The following is an 18,608-nucleotide window of genomic DNA, read 5'->3' as shown; positions in this document are numbered from 1 at the left end:
CATAGACATAATAAATATACTGCCAAAACCAGGTTAAAATCATTTAATAAAGTATAATCAAAGTATTTATAATTAAACATAGACATAAAAAATTTTAAATTTTTTATTTAATCGAGATGATACACTGCCAAAACCAAATGATACATATGTACCAAACACAATCTAAAAATAACTGATACATTGGCTAAACCGTATGTATAATGTACAATATGTTACACTCTAATCCTTAAATTTTACAAGATATTTAGGTAAATTGAATAGCATATTCATATGAATTGGTATTATTTTTTTAAAGGAAAGTTATTTACTGTATATTTCAATAAAAACATAACAAAAAAAGCATTACACAAGTTAAATTATATAAATTCATATGATACATGATTTATAGTCATTCTAAAGTACACAATAACCTCAACAATATATTTGTATTTTTTATCTAATGGAGATGTATCATTGTGCAAACCAATGATACACACTAAAAGTACATGATACATTATATAAACAATGTGTACCAAAAACACACAATAAAAGTACATGATACACTAGATAAACCATATGTATCATGTACATTATGTTACCTATTAATTCTTAAATTATATATCTTACTGTAGCATAAGATTTATATATTCAAAATAAATATTGACACAAGTATATTTATCAACACCAATAATAAGAAAGTATTTATAATCATAAGCACGACTTCAAATTTAATTATCACATGTTTGTACGTTTATTTATCTAAACACAAAGTGTTCAATTTGCAGTTGTAATGAAAACTGAAATTCATTAAAATGTTTACGTTATAGATTATTCTTGATATCATAGAAACATTACGACTAATTCACTTCTCTTTTGGGTAGAAAGTACAAGTTCTTTTGTTGTTGCCTTCTTGTCCACATTGTCCACAACAGTTTGTGTTCACCGAAATCTTTTCATCTGCATTCTTTCTTCTTCTTTTTCTTGGTCGTCCAGATGATCTTCTGTATCTAGGTGGATACACAGTTTCAGCTACCATGCGTTTAGAATCTGACCAATCTTTCTTATCTGGCATTGGCACCATTGGAATTTCATATGTTTTTGCCAACGCATTAGGCTTGTAATAATCAGAGCAATACGGATTCATATCGGTGACATTCTTTTTTTTCAATACAGCGATTGCATGTGAACAAGGTATCTCATCTAGTTGAAATCTACCACAACAACATACTTTCCGCTCAAGACAAACAATATATCTTCTTCCATTTTCATAAACTGAGAAAATAAACTCAGATGATGGAACAACCTGTGTACATTAAAAATTTTAAATATATAACTTTTAAAAACCAAATCATGTTTAAAAAAGCATAATGATACACAGAATTAGATACATATAATATAAAGTATTATATAATGATACATACCTCCATTTTTGAACTTTTAGCCGCGTTTATAATCAACAATTCCTCAAATTTTCTACCTAATGTGTCCTTTGTGTATGAGGCTACTTCTCTGTTTTTGCAATGCCAAGATCCAAAAAGAATTCTAACCTCTTCCAAGAATTCTAATATAGTTAATTGGCGTGCTTCAACAAGACAACCATTGATACATTCTGCAATGTTTGAAGTCATCATTCTACCTCTGTTTACTGTTGCATGAACTCTTGACCACTTTTCGTAACCTGCATATTCAAGGTACTCCTTAACCCTGTGATCAATTCTATCAACCTTAGCCATCAACTTATCAAAATCTTCCTTTCTATATGCCTTGGACATAGAGTAGAATAGATCACTTATGGCCTTTCTGCTCCTTTTGAAGTTTCCACATACATTCTTCCAAAGATGCCAGATGCATGCATAATGAGGTACATCGGAGAAAACAATCCTTACACTCTTCATGATACTCTCATTTCTATCTGAAACAACACACATATCTTTTCTATCGCCAAATGCATGTTTGAACTGTTCGAAAAACCATGTCCACGAACAATCATTTTCGGTGTCAACAACACCATATGCCAATGGAAATATGCAACCTGATTACACACACATTATATTATTTGATACTTAATATATAAAAAGACATCATTACTATGAATAAAAAATACCTGCGCCATCAAGTGTGCTTGCTGATACAAATGTCCCTTTGTAAGCTCCACTCAGATGTGCACCATCCACAACAACTACTGGTCTGCAGTATTTAAATCCCCTAATGAATGGTCTTAAGGAGATGAACAGATACATAAATTCATCCTCTTCAGTCTTATGCATTCTTATATAAGAATCTGGATACACAGTTTTTAACATGTGTATGTATCGCGGCATCCGTCTATATCCTGCTGATGGTTTTCCCCTAATTGTTTTATCGAAAAAAGGGGGTGATTTTCGAAAAGAGTTTGTTTTTAGACTTTTAGGAGTCGCCACTTAATTTTTAAGAAAAATCAAGAAAACTTCGTTTCTAAACAACTTAAACAGAAAAAATTATTTTGAAACATTTTAAGGGTTCGGGATTCCTATTAGTATCTTAGGAAGGTGTAAGGCACCTAAAACACTCCGTTAACTTACGGTTTTCCGACGATTAACTTATTGACTATTTTTAAAGGGCTAGCGAATTTTTAAAGTTAGATTTCTCAAATTTTAAACAAACTTAAAAAAACATTATTGCTTTAAAATCCGTTTAAAGTTAACTCCTTTTTAAAAAATTTTAATTCTAAGCCAACTCGTAAATTTGGAACTTTATTGTTTTAAGATTTATTTTAATTTTGATAAAATAAAAGGCGTCGATGGGGGTTTGGAGTTTCTAAACCTAGACTATCGATAGTCCCCACAAACGTGTAAAACAAGTAACGGGGAGAGAGAGAGAGAGAGAGAGATTTGGGTCCAAACTCGGGTTCTGTTCACCTTGACCGAGTTTTGGACCCACCTGTTTTTTGGGGTTTCGACCCATTTCCCTTTCGTACCTGTCCTAGTCTAAACATACAAAATAAATTTCAAGAAAATAAAACAACAAGGGCTTATGCCCGTTACAAAATAAAATACTATATGAAATAGATAAAAATCTTCCGGTCTCTCTCCTTCCAACTTCTTCAATTCTCCCAAAACACTTGATGGGTTGACTCAAAAAGGAACGCGTGAGTCTTTACGACTCTTCCGAATACTTCCGAATACCTGGAGTAGGATGGAGTCCCAAACGGACTCGAGATAGAATTTCACATGCAACCAAACAAACACGAAGTTAAGGAAGGAACGTGAACTCTTTACACAATGATAGAAATAAAATAGTAATAATAATAAAATAAAATAAAATAAAAATAAAAAAAAAAAGAAGAAACAAAACATCAGTAATGTAATTTAAAACAAGGATACATAAACTATTATTAGTCATAGTGCTAGGGTCGTGATATAATCGAAACGGAATACAATTACTCCCACATATGACTAAATAAACTCAATCACATCAGTATGAGAAAATGACAACATAAAAGGGTGTCAACATCACACCAAGTCATTTTAATGAGCGAAGAAACTAGAGATGCCATCATCCAAAGAATGCACAAAAGATCATGTATTTTTGAACTCTCAACAAATGGATCTTTCCATGTTAACAGGCTAACCTCAAACTAGCTGACGTGAAATAGCAAAAGTAGGATAGAATCGACTAACATTGCAACATTAATAACAACAAAACAGTGCCATTTCGTGTAAAACCTCAATGCAAGCTAGATATATTTAGAGCTAGCCTAACATTTTTTAACAAATAACCACCATACCCAGCTTTTCGATATAAGACAAAGGATTATACGTCGAGCAAACCGGGTGAACATCCTTAAGGACAAGAAACAGATGCAAAGCCCCCATATTAACCTTGCTGGAAGAAAGAAAAAAAATAACTACCACCCTAACAGCTTACGAGATAAGATTTAGAGTCAATATACGTCATGCACGGTTAGCCAACCAACGACAATGGCCGCCTCGCGAAGACACACTCAGAAAACAGTGAGAGAACACTAAACATACAAACTTCAGCGAAACCAACCAACACAAAATAATCACTGACATCCGGATGGCCCTAACTAATGAAAACTTCCAATATCATAGCCTATTACTTCTACAGCGATCAACAGCACACAAAATACTTCGAACATCCACGCATAAACTTGCTTGCGTAAGAAAAGAGTGGATAAAGGAACATTGATGATAAGCTGCGTTAAAACAAGCTAAACGTTACCTTTCTGTACGCAGCGAACAGAGGAAAGACGAGCAGAGGACGGAGACGACTACCACCGTGCGAGCCTGAACAACAGTCCAATGCTCCGTCGATAGACGGCGAAGAACGAAAGAACTTCCCGAGACTTGAACTGTTCTTCGTGTCCGAATGCTACCCCCGAAATCCAAATATCTTTGGTATTCTATATTGATGGGATTTCAGCTAGAATCAACAACAAAAACGACAACAAACAAAGCTCTTCTTTTTTTTTTCGAAAATTTCCAAACCAGTTTCAACAAAATTTCCCAAAAATCCAAACTTGAAGTTTCCTAATCCCAGATTCTCAACTAAAAATTCCTCTCAAATGTCTTAACTAAAAAGAACTCTTAAAAATGTTTAACCTCAGAATTGCCAACCCCTTTTCCGGAAGAGAGGTTGGGTTTATATAGAAGGGAACACTGGGGTTTCCACTTTTTGGGTCCCATCCACGAACCTCTGCCCATTTTGAATTTTAAATCCGAACCCTTTGGGTCAAACCCCACAAGGCAGACTTCGCGTGTTGGCAAGGATGACCGCGACGTATTGCGTGTGCAGACCTGCGTGACAGCGGCAGGGTGTGGGTCTTCGCCATTCCGTCTTGTTCACGCGAAGAGGAGGGTGGAAGGGAGAAGAGCGTGGGGAGAGACGCGACGAGAGAGGTCGCAGAGGAGAGAGTGAAAGAGCGTGGGGAGAGATGCGATGGGGGGAGAGATCGCGTCTATTTTTCGCTGGGTTGTTGGGGGTTCTGAGAATTGCGCGATTTCAGGGGAAATTGTCGCGTTTCTTTCTGGGAATTATTGGCTGTGTTCTGTTTCTGGGAAATGGGTTTCGCTGCTTGTGGGGAAGAAGAGAAGGGGTGAAACGGGTCGGAGCGGGTCGGACGGGTTGGGTCGGGTAAGAGAAAGGGGTTGGGTCGGATTTAATTTGGTGGGTTGGTTTATTCGTTTGGGCCTGGGAGTCGAATTAATGGAGTGGGAATTAATTTGGTGGGCTGAAAGATTGGTTTGGGCTGCTGAGGGAAATTGGGTTGGAGTTAATGTGGGGCTGGGAACACGAAGACTGGGCCTGGGATTAATTTTAAGTTGGGTTGGGTTGTTGTTTAAAAGCAATGAAGTGGGCTGTTAAGAGTTTGGGCTTGGAAATTAACTAATTGTCTGAAATTGGGAGTGGGCTTGACAGTGTTGAGTTGAAAGGAATTAAGTTAGTGTTGGGTTGAGGGGTAATTGGGCCTGGGAATAAGATATACATATATACATATACATATATGTATATACATATATGTACATATATTTTATTTTCGCAAGGTTTATAAAACTAACTAACTCATACCGACGCGGGTCAAAATTGGGTGTCAACAACTGTCCCTCATTTTACTTGGGTGGATGCAAGCAACTCGAGGAAAATGAAGTTGACCGAACCAATTTTGACCAACTCCACTCGCCTTTAGGAAGGAGGATTTGACAAAGAGTTTAGGAATTATGGCCGAACCCTTGCAAACGGGTCTCCTACATATCTCAGGCTATATGAGAATTCAGGCCACTTGTAGTTCGATAAGCTTGGTTTACCGCACGATTTCAAAGAATCAAAAGCCACCTCGACACCGAATTATGAAGGTGTCGAAATGCTCGAGAATAGAATTCGAGAGCGAATGTTGGAATACAGCCGAGTTTTCAATATTGAATCTGCCTACATACCCTTAAACCTTCGGAATCAGGCTGTGTGTAGTTCGACTCGATCGTTGGAAAAGGAAAACTATTATGCTAGCTAACCTTCGGTTTTGGACGAGTGACACATTAAACGAGTATGAAAAAGAGGCTTGTAACCTCTTAGCCATGAATGTGGCGCGCTTCACACCCATAATTAAGAACTTACACAGACATAATTTCCAAATCTTTTGACGTATTGTCACTCAGATTGGAAATTTGCTTCCGATAAAACAAAACTTTCGGAAGCGAGACAAAAACTGACAGAACTAGAGAAAACCCGTATGCCTCGAGAGGGGTGGTTCGATCGTGGTGGAAGTCGCTCCTCTGCTCGCGTCCTAAGAGTTTGACACTCCTCTTTGGACTGTGTCCCAGTTCGCTGCTAAGAAAAAGTTCCACGTTGTGCTGCATCCTTTTTGATGTCGTCCGCACCTGTGGTTTTTGGAGAATTCATCCTTTTGGATGCTCTCGACAAAGACTGAGATAAAACTCGTCAGCTTAAAAAATGCAATTAGGATGGGAGACAGTGTCTTTTACCATGTCGACACTTCATTGTTCTCTTCCATGTTCGACGTCGACTCGATCGGTCTGACGTCCAGCAAATAAAGCTTATGCCTTGTGTTTTGCAATATCATCTTCAATGTATTCCATACTTGATGTCGAAATAAATAAATAAATGCTGATGCGATATTGATGTTTCTTTTGTTGTCATCTTCGATGCTCTCCATGATGTTTATTTTTATAAGAAATAACATAATGCAGTCGAGGCCAATGGATAAGTATTGCTCTTTCTTTATCCAAGTACGTCTTCTTGCGGGTCATGAATATCTTCCCGCGATACGTAAATTCCTGCGAGATATGACTCTTCTCGCGATGCATAACTTTCAGCGAAGAATAAAATCTTCTTGCGATGTGCAAATTTTGACGAGGCACGAATTCTTCTCGTCGTGCATAAATTTTGACGAGGCATGAAATCTTCTCGTCGTGCATAATTATTGACCCGCGATGCATGAATTCCAGCGAGGCATAAATTCTTCTCGCGATGTATAAATTTCGACGAGGCATGAAATCTTCTCGTCATGCATGATTATTGACCCGCGATGCATGATTTCCGCGATGCATGATTCCGCGATGCATGAATTCCAGCGAGGCATAAATTCTTCTCGCGATGTATAAATTTCGACGAGGCATGAAATCTTCTCGTCATGCATGATTATTGACTCGCGATGCATGATTTCCGCGATGCATGATTCCGCGATGCATGAATTCCAGCGAGGCATAAATTCTTCTCGCGATGTATAAATTTCGACGAGGCATGAAATCTTCTCGTCATGCATGATTATTGACTCGCGATGCATGATTTCCGCGATGCATGATTCCGCGATGCATGAATTCCAGCGAGGCATAAATTCTTCTCACGATGTATAAATTTCGACGAGGCATGAAATCTTCTCGTCATGCATGATTATTGACTCGCGATGCATGATTTCCGCGATGCATGATTCCGCGATGCATGAATTCCAGCGAGGCATAAATTCTTCTCGCGATGTATAAATTTCGACGAGGCATGAAATCTTCTCGTCATGCATGATTATTGACTCGCGATGCATGATTTCCGCGATGCATGATTCCGCGATGCATGAATTCCAGCGAGGCATAAATTCTTCTCGCGATGTATAAATTTCGACGAGGCATGAAATCTTCTCGTCATGCATGATTATTGACTCGCGATGCATGATTCCGCGATGCATGATTCCGCGATGCATGAATTCCAGCGAGGCATAAATTCTTATCGCGATGTATAAATTTCGACGAGGCATGAAATCTTCTCGTCATGCATGATTATTGACTCGCGATGCATGATTTCCGCGATGCATGATTTCGCGATGCATGAATTCCAGCGAGGCATAAATTCTTCTCGCGATGTATAAATTTCGACGAGGCATGAAATCTTCTCGTCATACATGATTATTTATATTGCCCCCGTGAATAGTTACGGCAAGACGACCTCCAAATAATATATCGACTTGATCGATAATGATAAAAATAATAATTGCATAGCTGTCTCTTCTGAGGTAATGCATTATCTTTATCGACAATAATCATCTTGCTTTGATAACGCAATGCAAATAGCGTCTTCTATAGAAATAGTGAGATCTTCGCTAAGATTCCTTTTTGATCCACCTTTGAACTTTCAATAAAATCACCGGCTTTGGAGATAGTTTTCTCCTTCTCCGTATTCATCAGTCGGAAGAATTCGGCCGATTTCGAAGTGAAACTATAAACCTGCATCCACAGAAAAATTGTCAGTTTTAAACATACTGATCTGTGTCGATCCCTTCGATTGTTTGCTCCTTGTCTTGACGTCCTCGGTTGATTTCCCGATTTCCCGACTCTTGATAGATAAGAAAATATCTTATGTCGAAACAGATGAAATATAAAAGGGAAATTTTTAAGAGAAGCAAGAAATTTTTTAAGAAATAGTATCTCGAAAAAGTCAATGCCAAGTCATGTCATGTCAGGCTTAACGAGCTTCTTTGAGTCCGACGCTTGTCGAATGAATTTCAGAGGCATTCCGGACTTGTGGGGAAGTCCCATGACGAAATTTTGAGGCCATCATCAAAATTTCTGTCCCAGTTTAGTATCTTGCTCCTCTTTCCATTGTAACCGAACAAATCTCGGAATTTTTGAGATCTTCTCAAAAATTCTGTCCCAGTCGCAAACTCGAAATGTCTTTAGTTTGATCCGCTGAGGAGAAGGTTCCCTTTGGAGAATTTTTGAGTCCCCCTCAAAAATTCTGTCCCAGTTTCTATTGTAGAAGGGGGAAATAGAAATCTTACGAGAGGTATGACCGAGCCCTTGTGGCGCCTACGTATCCCGTTGAGGCAGGAATCAGGTCAAACGTAGTTCCCCTTAAAGGTTAACAAGAATAAAATTTACAAAGAAACCGACCGAAGCCGACAAAGGCCGCCTACGTATCTCATTCTTGAGAATTCAGGTCGAACGTAGTTCAGGTCGTAGAATTTGGTCTTTTGTTTTGACTTGTTAAAGAAGTCCAACTTCAAATGAATTTTTGAGATCCTCTCAACAATTCTGTCCCAGTTTTCATTATGGAGAGAAATGGAAATCTTCTAGGTATATGACCGAGCCGTTGTGGCGCCTACGTATCCCGTTGAGGCAGGAATCAGGTCAAACGTAGTTCCAATTAAGGAATAATCAAGGGGAATACATGGGGTGACCGAAGCCGACATAGGCCGCCTACGTATCTCGTTCTCGAGAATTCAGGTCAGACGTAGTTCGTTACAAGAGGGATAAGAATTCAAATGCAAACAAATACAAGCAAACAGAAGATTACAAGTAAATGATGGGAAATGCAACACGAACTTCACGCGTAATATCTCTTGACAGCATCTGAGTTGATAGGTTTGGGCCACACAGCGCCATCCATCTCTGACAAGACTAAAGCACCTCCAGATAGTACTTTGCGGACCATGTAAGGACCTTGCCAGTTTGGTGCGAACTTACCTTTGTACTCGTCTTGATGAGGAAAAATACGCTTAAGAACCAACTGACCAACTTCAAAATTTCTGGCTCTTACTCTTTTGTGAAAAGCGCGAGTCATTCTTTGTCTATACAACTGGCCATGACAAACAGCAACCATCCTCTTTTCATCAATCAAGGCTAGTTGATCGATCCGTTTGCTAACCCACTCAGCATTACTTAGCTCAGCTTCTTGGATGATCCTCAGTGACGGTATCTCGACTTCGACAGGTACGACTGCTTCTGTTCCGTATACTAGCAAGTATGGAGTAGCCCCAGTTGATGTTCTGACCGTCGTTCGATAACCCAGTAGAGCATATGGCAACATTTCATGCCAACCCCGTTGCTTGTCAATCATTTTCCTCAGAATCTTCTTGATGTTCTTGTTGGCGGCCTCTACAGCTCCGTTCATTTGAGGGCGATAAGCAGTTGACCTTCGGTGGATAATCTTAAATTGTTCACATATCTCTTTCATCAGATGACTGTTGAGATTTGCACCGTTATCAGTGATGATGGATTCTGGAACTCCAAATCGGCAGATCAAATTGTTGCGGACAAAGTCGGCCACCACTTTCTTGGTTACCGATTTGTAAGAGGCTACTTCCACCCATTTGGTGAAATAATCGATGGCAACCAAGATAAATCTGTGTCCATTGGAAGCGGCCGGTTCTATAGGACCGATGACATCCATTCCCCAAGCTACAAATGGCCAAGGTGAACTCATAGCATTGAGTTCGTGAGGTGGCACCCTTATCAAATCTCCGTGCACTTGACATTTATGGCATTTTTGCACAAATTTGCAACAGTCGTTCTCCATAGTCATCCAGAAGTAACCGGCTCGAAGGACTTTTCTTGCCAAGGTAAGCCCGTTCATATGTGTGCCACAGACTCCAGCATGTATCTGTTCAATAAGCCTCACGGCTTCAGCAGCATCCACGCATCTCAAAAGACCCAAATCTGGAGTCCTCCTGTAAAGGACTTCTCCATTCAAAAAGAAATTGAGAGCCATACGACGTATCGACTTCTTTTGATTAGATGTGGCGTCTTCTGGATATGTCCCAGACTCCAAGTACCTCTTTATGTCAAAATACCAAGGCAAACCATCTGGTTCTGATTCCACGTGTGAACAATGGACTGGATGCTCCTTCAAATCTATATCCAGCGGGTCGATGTAATCAATATCCGGATGTTTGATCATTGAAGCGATGGTGGCAAGAGCATCAGCTAATTCATTCTGTATTCGGGGAGTATGTCTGAACTCGATCCTGCGAAACCTTTTACACAGGTTTTGCACATATTGTACATAAGGTACAATCTTTGGGTTCTTCACAGCCCATTTTCCTTGAACCTGATGGATCAAGAGGTCTGAATCTCCAATAACCAGTAACTCGTAAACATTCATGTCAACGGCCATTTTCAAACCGAGAATGCAAGCTTCATACTCAGCCATGTTGTTTGTGCAGTTGAACCGTAGCTTAGCCGCCATAGGATAGTGCTGACCAGATTCTGATACCAAGACTGCTCCAACACCTTTACCCTGGTGATTCACCGCTCCATCGAAGAATAATCTCCAACCTGGATAAACTTCAGAGATATCTTCACCCACAAATGACACTTCTTCATCGTGAAAATATGTCTTGAGAGGTTCATACTCTTCATCAACGGGATTTTCCGCAAGATGATCAGCCAAAGCTTGTGCTTTTATTGCCTTCTGAGTCACGTATACGATGTCAAACTCACTCAACAGCATTTGCCATTTAGCCAGCTTCCCGATCGGCATCGCTTTCTGGAAAATATACTTTAACGGATCCATCCTGGAGATAAGATATGTAGTATACGACGACAGGTAGTGCCTCAGCTTCTGGGCAAGCCATGTCAGAGCACAGCATGTTCTTTCCAGCAAAGTGTAACGAGACTCATACGGAGTAAACTTCTTGCTGATGTAGTAGATAGCCTTTTCCTTCTTCCCTGTCTCGTCGTGTTGACCAAGTACACATCCAAAGGCGTTATCCGAGACAGCCAAATATAGAAACAAAGGACTCCCTTCTCGCGGAGGAACCAATACTGGTGGGTTAGACAAGTAGCTCTTGATAGCGTCGAAAGCGGTCTGGCACTCTTCAGTCCACTTAGTTGGGGCATCTTTCTTCAGCAACTTGAAGATAGGCTCACATACCACCGTCGATTGTGCTATAAACCGACTGATATAGTTTAACCTCCCTAAGAAGCTCATCACCTCTTTTCTCGTCTTAGGCGGAGGTAACTCCTGAATTGCTTTGATCTTGGAAGGGTCGAGCTCAATACCTCTTCTGCTGACTATAAACCCTAACAATTTCCCAGCTGGGACTCCAAAAGCACACTTGGCGGGATTTAGCTTCAAGTTGTACCTACGCAAACGTTCAAAGAATTTTCGCAGGTGTGTCAAATGATCCGAACTCTCGCGGGATTTAATTATGACGTCGTCCACGTACACTTCAATTTCCTTGTGAATCATGTCGTGGAAGATAGTCGTCATGGCTCTCATGTAAGTGGCACCGGCGTTTTTGAGCCCAAACGGCATCACCCTGTAGTGATATACCCCCCAAGGCGTGATGAAGGCCGTTTTCTCCGCGTCTTCTTCATCCATCAGAATCTGGTGATAACCCGCGTAACAATCCACAAATGACTGCATCTCATGTTTGGCACAGTTATCAATCAGAATATGGATATTTGGCAACGGGAAATTATCCTTTGGACTAGCCTTGTTGAGATCTCTGTAATCAACGCAAATCCTGATTTTTCCATCTTTCTTGGCGACCGGAACGACATTCGCCAACCAGGTGGGATATTGCGTTACTTCTACCAACCGGGACTCTATCTGCTTGGTGATTTCCTCCTTAATCTTCAAACTCAACTCAGGCTTGAATTTCCGAGTCTTTTGCTTCACTGGCTCGAACCCTGGGTTGATAGGCAGCTTATGAGATACGACATCGGTACTCAGCCCCTGCATGTCACTGACCTCCCAAACAAACACATCGATGTATTCGGCAAGCAAATGAATCAGGCTCTCCTTCTGAGTTTTATTCAGATGAGTGCTGATCTTAACCTCTTTGACACATTCTGAATCTCCCAAATTTACCGTCTCTGTTTCCTCCAGATTCGGTTTATGTTGATTCTCGAATTGTTGAAACTCTTCTGCTACATAGTCTGGTTCCCCACTTTCTTCGTCGTAGTCGTCAGCCTCGTCATCATTTGCCTTATTTTGTTCGTTTAGCTCATGACATGACATGACGTTGGCAGGTTTGTAACTTACGTTACTGAAATCATAAACAGACAAAATTTAGAAAAGTAAAATATAACAAGCAATCGAATCAACAAGGTCAAAATAAAGAGGCTTTCATTTAAATTGAATCAAGATGCAAAGTTGGGTCATGGCACAAGGCCATGTCGCCCTTTAAACAATCATAACAAAATTCAAAATCAAGAAAATGCAGAAATGGTGGGTCTCGGGCCTCTTCCGAACGACCACCGATTTTGGCATGCACAAAATAATTCCTTTCTACCCAAAAGTCCGGGACATCAGGATTGGTGTGGACGTCCAATTCTTCAGCATTTCCCCCGGTTCAGCATCGCGAAAGCCAGCTGGCTCAGCCTCCTCCTCTATGACGGCATTGATCTCCTTGAACAGGTCACAGATTCCTTCCCCGTCGTCTTCAGGCTCGGCGTGCTCCCGAACTGGAAAGGAGTGATAGAGATACGGGATCGGCTTAGTCAACTCTTGATCCCTCCTCCTCTTCATCTTCATATCATCATCTGTGGGGATGTACCCCAAACCATACTTCGACCCCTGAGCAAAGACCGGAACAGGCTCGATAATTCCTTGGGAATCTCTTCCCAATTCGAAACCTGGCTCGAACCCATTTTGCAGCATCACCGTGGCTATCATTTTGTACACGGTTGGCATGGAGTTGAGGGCCAAATCTTCGTTGGTGGCATTCACCAGCTCCACCGTGTAAAAGTCTGCGCCTTGCGGCATCTCATCAATGACCGACACCTGCTTGCCCGAGCGACTTCCCTCGCCGTGAATCACTAACTCTTCATTTTTCCACACAAGCTTCATCATCTGATGGAGAGTAGAGGGGACGGCTCCAGCCATGTGGATAAACGGCCTTCCCAAAAGAAGGTTGTAGCTAGTGTCTATGTCCAATACTTGGAATTGCGCACTGAACTCTGCGGGGCCCATTTGAAGGGTCAAAGTCACAGCCCCTAAGGTGTCTCTTTGCACACCATCAAATGCCCTTACATTGACCTGATTCTGCTCCAGTTTCCCAAGGTCAAAATTTAGTTGCCTCAACGTCGTCAATGGGCAAATATTCAAACCAGACCCATCATCTACCAAAACACAGTTGACAACCTTTCCACGACATATCACGGTAATGTGTAGCGCTTTGTTGTGGGATCTTCCTTCGACTGGCAACTCATCGTCACAAAAGCTGATCCGGTGCCCCCGAATGACTTGATGAATCATAGCGGCCACGTTATCACTACTTGTACCTGAGGGTACGTATGTATCATCAAGAGCTTTCATTAAGGCCTGCCTGTGGGACTGAGAGCTCATCAGCAGGGCCCACACGGAGATCTGAGCCGGAGTCTTCTCTAAATGTTTGACGATGGAATAGTCCTTAGGTTGCATCCTTCTCCAGAATTCCTCTGCTTCCCCCTCGCTTATCGGCCTCTTAGCATGGTCCTTCTTCTGTCCTCCGAGAGCAAGCTCATCAGGAGTGTAGCACCTTCCGGACCTGGTCATGCCTTGGGCCACGGAAGTTTCAATGACAAATTTGGGCTTAACGAGGGTTTTCGAAGGCACCAAGGCAACAGCCTTTGCAGGTGTCAGAATAACAAACTTCCTCCTTTCTTTGACGCTTAAAGAAGCGACAGCCCTTTCCAAGTCCTCATTCATAATAGGGGTAATCATCTTTGTTCCACACCCGTCTTCATCCGTTTCAATCATATTAAGGTTGTCACCTCCATGATTCGGCAACGGATTTGTGTTGACGTTTGGCACCGCCGGTTGAAGAGAAACTACCTCCTGATCGATCAGGTCTTGGATTTTGTGCTTAAGGTTGATGCAATCTTCCGTGTCATGTACAACACTGTTGGAATGATAAGCACACCTTTGATCTGGCCTGTAGAACTTTGAGTTGACATCCCCGGGTTTGGGCCCCACAGGGTGGATGTATCCATCTGCGGCTAGCCTCTCAAATAGTTTGGTCCGGCTTTCAGCAAGTGTGGTAAAGTTCCTTGAAGGCCTTTTTTCAGATCTCGGACGGGAAGTATCATAACTGCTTTGCCGAGGGGGAGGCACCCGCTGATAATTTTGGGTATTTGTACGAGGGGCTTGGCTCCGGGGATAAGGGTTTGCCTGGAAATTTGGCATTGGAGCTTGGTAATTCGGGAGGGGGTCCTGGTATAATGGAGCTTGGACTTGATAAGTGGGCGGAGGTGGTCGGTAGCTCGACTGTACGTTGGCACAGTTGGGAGCAATATTCTGATAAGGGGATGGGATCTGGTATGGTTGAGGGTAATTTGGGTATATGGGAGGAAAATTTTGGAGATTAGAGGGTGGACTTTGGTACGACGAAATTTGAGCATTCTGATAGGTGGGGACAGTATTGTGGTTATTAGGATGATTGGGTTGGGGGTAGTTGGATCGGTGGGACTTTGGGGAAGGCCTGAAATGATCTTGGGAATGTGACGGGTTTCTAGGGGTTTTTCTTCCCCCATACGAGACGGCGGCAACTTCCTCTCTTCGCTTTCTTATCAATCCTGAAGACCCAGGCGACGCAGATACACGGGCTATCTTCCCCGATTTTAGACCATCTTCGATAGTCTCACCAACTTTGACTATCTCAGCGAATTTAGCTCCGACTAGCAATATGATCCGATCATAGTACTCAGGCTCCTGTACCCGCACGAATACTTCCACAATCTCTTTCTCGGTCATGGGTGGCTTTACCCTCGCCGCTTCTTTCCTCCACCTATAGGCAAATTCCCTATAGCTTTCAGTTGGTTTCTGCTTCATCTTCTCTAGAGAATACCGATCGGGCACTATTTCCACATTGTAGGCGAATCGGTCAATGAAGTCCTTAGCCAATGCATTCCAACTGGGCCACTGCCTGGTTTCATGTGAAGTAAACCACTCGAGGGCCTCTCCACACAGACTTCGGCTGAAAAGCCGCATCAACAAAGCCTCATCCCTTCCAACTCCCACGAGCTGGTCACAATACGCTCTCAAATGCGCCATAGGATTGCCCACTCCTTCGAAGGTGTCAAACTTCGGAATTTTAAAACCTTCGGGAAGGTTCAAATCTGGATGGATGCACAATTCTGCGTAGCTAAGTCCGACGGCGTCTGGGATGCACTGCAGCTCTTTCATAGCCCTTTTGATTTCTTCCTTTATATCGATCTTCACTTCTTCTTTCGCCTTCCATTCTCTTTCCTGTTCTTCATAGTGATCCAACTCAGAACCGTGCACCTCGTGCTCGGCAGGAACGGGAACTTGGAAGGTGGCTCTTTTTGGTAGGGGTGGAGCTATAGAGGGACTTGGAACGTTTTGGGCGGTCTGGTAGTTTTGTGGGTAGGCCTGAGGATTGGTGTTCTGACTCAAATGCGGATGAAATGCTTGGGTATTGAAGGCAGTTTGAGTTTGGTTTTGATTTTGTGGCGGTGGGGCAGTTTGAGTATTCTGAGGATGGGGTGGTATTTGAGGGTGGTTATTTGGAAGAGGTGAAGGAGTTTGGTAAGATGCAGAAGCGTATTGAGGGTTTTGGGTTGTGAGGTCAATCACAGACGGATTATGCACAGGTGTAGAAGGCTGGTTCTGAGTTGGATCTATTTTTGATGAAGGGAAGTAGACCGGAGGTCTTGCATCAGCAGTATTAGTACCAAATCCAGGTGGAGGCGCATCCTGTCTCCGTTGCATTTCAACTTTCATTTCAGCAATCTGTTGCATCAGCTGCATGATCAATTCGTTCTGTTCCACTACAGTGGGCTGAGCCACCACAACGTCAGTAAGACGCCCTTCGTCATTGTTGTCTCCCATAACTGTTTTTCCTTTGTCTGAATTTGATCGAGGGAAGGAATCTGTAGGACCTTTGGACCTGGTGAAGTAAGGATGATCTGCCAGCTTTATCGACACAGATCAGTAAAAGGTACCTGAGATGTAAAAACAACTCAAAGGCAAATTTGTTAGTGCATATCCGGAGTACAAAATGCATAATATCGCACATAAAACAGATAAACACACAAGTCGTTTTGTTTGAGGATATCTTAACCCACGAATAAGGACGGATATATATTTTGAACAAACAGGAATTTGTTTGTTTGGCGCTATCTTGGGAAATCTGAATCACGTTGAGCTATGGTCTTCTTGCAGCTGCTTTGCGACGTCCGTTGATCTTATCTTCGTATCTCCGAAACATGGAGGAGAATGAAAATTTTCTGTGATAGGGGCCGGGCCGGGAAGGCTGCCTACGTATCTCACGGGGAGAATTCAGGCCCAACGTAGTTCGGATTTTAGGATGAAAATTTTCCATTCATTCTTTCGTTGTAATTACAAGGGAATTGAAAAACAACATTGAGATTTCTAGAAGACCACATTCGGAGATTTCTTGTCTTGTGGCTGCGTCATTCCTTTCCTTTCAGACAGTCGGAAATGGAGGCTTGTAGACTATTTCTTCTTCATCATCCTCCTCAGTCACTTCACGGCCGGGGCCACTGTTATCTGCTCCCCGATCACGGGCGAGGTATTTTCCGCCCTTTGGGTCGCTATGGGTCGCCAATTCCTCGTCGAGCGCCGCGCTTCTGTCCAACAACACAGCAGTCTCGATATCTATCTTCGCCTCTCTCGCCTTTCCTTCGTGTATCTCCAAACGAAGCAAGTTCAACCTTTTCCTTAGGCTTTCGGTTTCCATCTCAACCTCCTTCTTTCTCTTTATCTGTGACGCCAGATCTTCATCCAATGTTGTGACCGCAGCTTTGTAGATCGCCGTGGTCGCGTCTACTTTGAGTCCTTCTTCCTTAACCTTCTGAATCTCTCGAGTGACCCGCTCGATCTTTCTTCGCAATTCCTCCCCAGTGAGCTCCGTCTGGACGTTCTTGCCTTTGTCCATAGCGGTGATTCGACTTTCCTGAGATGATAGAGCGGTATTTAGGATTTATGGTATGGATTTTGTGTGAGAAACTTGAGACTCGGGAATTTTGGTCGGACATTTGTAATGTTGGCTTCTGTATACTCTTTTGAATTTTGGCTGGGAGTGGGTTTACGATATCCTCAATCAAAGCAACATAACACATAAACATTTAAACAAATATATCGTGTCCTAAACATGCATGTGACCCTTTTGTGCCAAGGGTAGGCCTAGCGATCTGAAGGATGTATTGCGCCATTTAAATAAGTAATTGTACCCCCGAAACAAATTTCACTAGATGTCATAGCGTTCATTACACAATCAAAATTAAACGGGATATATCTTGGGAAGGGGATGTAGTGCAAACACACATATAAAATCAATCCCACGCAGGGGAGTTAAAAGGTCGATGATCCAGCTACTCTTCTGGCCTTCTCCACTTCTTCTCGGATAATGCACTTGCTGGTGAACACGTATGGCTCAGCGAATGCAGCTTTGGAAGATGTTGATACGGCTTGTAAGGTGTTCATCTGCTCATCCAGAATAGTGTCCAAACGTATTAGACAAGTCCTTGTGTCGGCTAATTCTTGTGACGTCACGGCCAAAAGTCTCTGATTTTCTAATTCCTGGAGTTGGTACGCTTGCTCCCTTTGTTGAAACTCCTGTTCCTTCTTATGAAATTCCTGCTCCCTTCGGTCCCACTCTTGCTGAAAATGGTACGCGTGAATCTGAAGCCTTGTCTCCACGTCTTCGATTTTCCGACTCGTGTGTGGTGTCAGATCCACTACACCATGCAAATTATTATGCAACCATGTCTTATATTCGTCGACATACCCAGCTCCATACCTATCTTCGGTGACCTCCCACTTCATGTTGACACGTCCGGCCCATTCCTGGAGGATAATTTTAGCGAAAGGTATTTTGTCCTTCCCGTTGTAATCAACAATGAAAGAGCTGGCATCTCCTTGGGCGGGTATGA

The 18,608-nt window shown here is 42.2% G+C and overlaps 1 protein-coding gene across 1 annotated transcript; it reads right to left on the bottom strand.

Annotated features, from left to right (window-relative positions):
- Positions 1-8,063: 8,063 nt before the first annotated feature.
- On the bottom strand, positions 8,064-17,611 carry LOC112942166 (uncharacterized). Its single transcript, XM_069289338.1, has 5 exons — positions 17,147-17,611; positions 13,004-16,626; positions 10,538-12,757; positions 9,865-10,432; positions 8,064-8,210 (listed from the first exon to the last, which is right to left on the bottom strand). Exons 1-5 carry the CDS (start codon positions 17,609-17,611, stop codon positions 8,064-8,066), a joined length of 7,023 nt encoding a protein of 2,340 aa, XP_069145439.1.
- Positions 17,612-18,608: the final 997 nt, after the last annotated feature.

This window comes from Solanum lycopersicum, chromosome 9 (genome assembly GCF_036512215.1).
Source record: "Solanum lycopersicum chromosome 9, SLM_r2.1".
In the NCBI taxonomy this organism is placed as follows: Eukaryota; Viridiplantae; Streptophyta; class Magnoliopsida; order Solanales; family Solanaceae; genus Solanum; species Solanum lycopersicum.
This window is presented reverse-complemented; position numbering and strand designations above follow the sequence as displayed.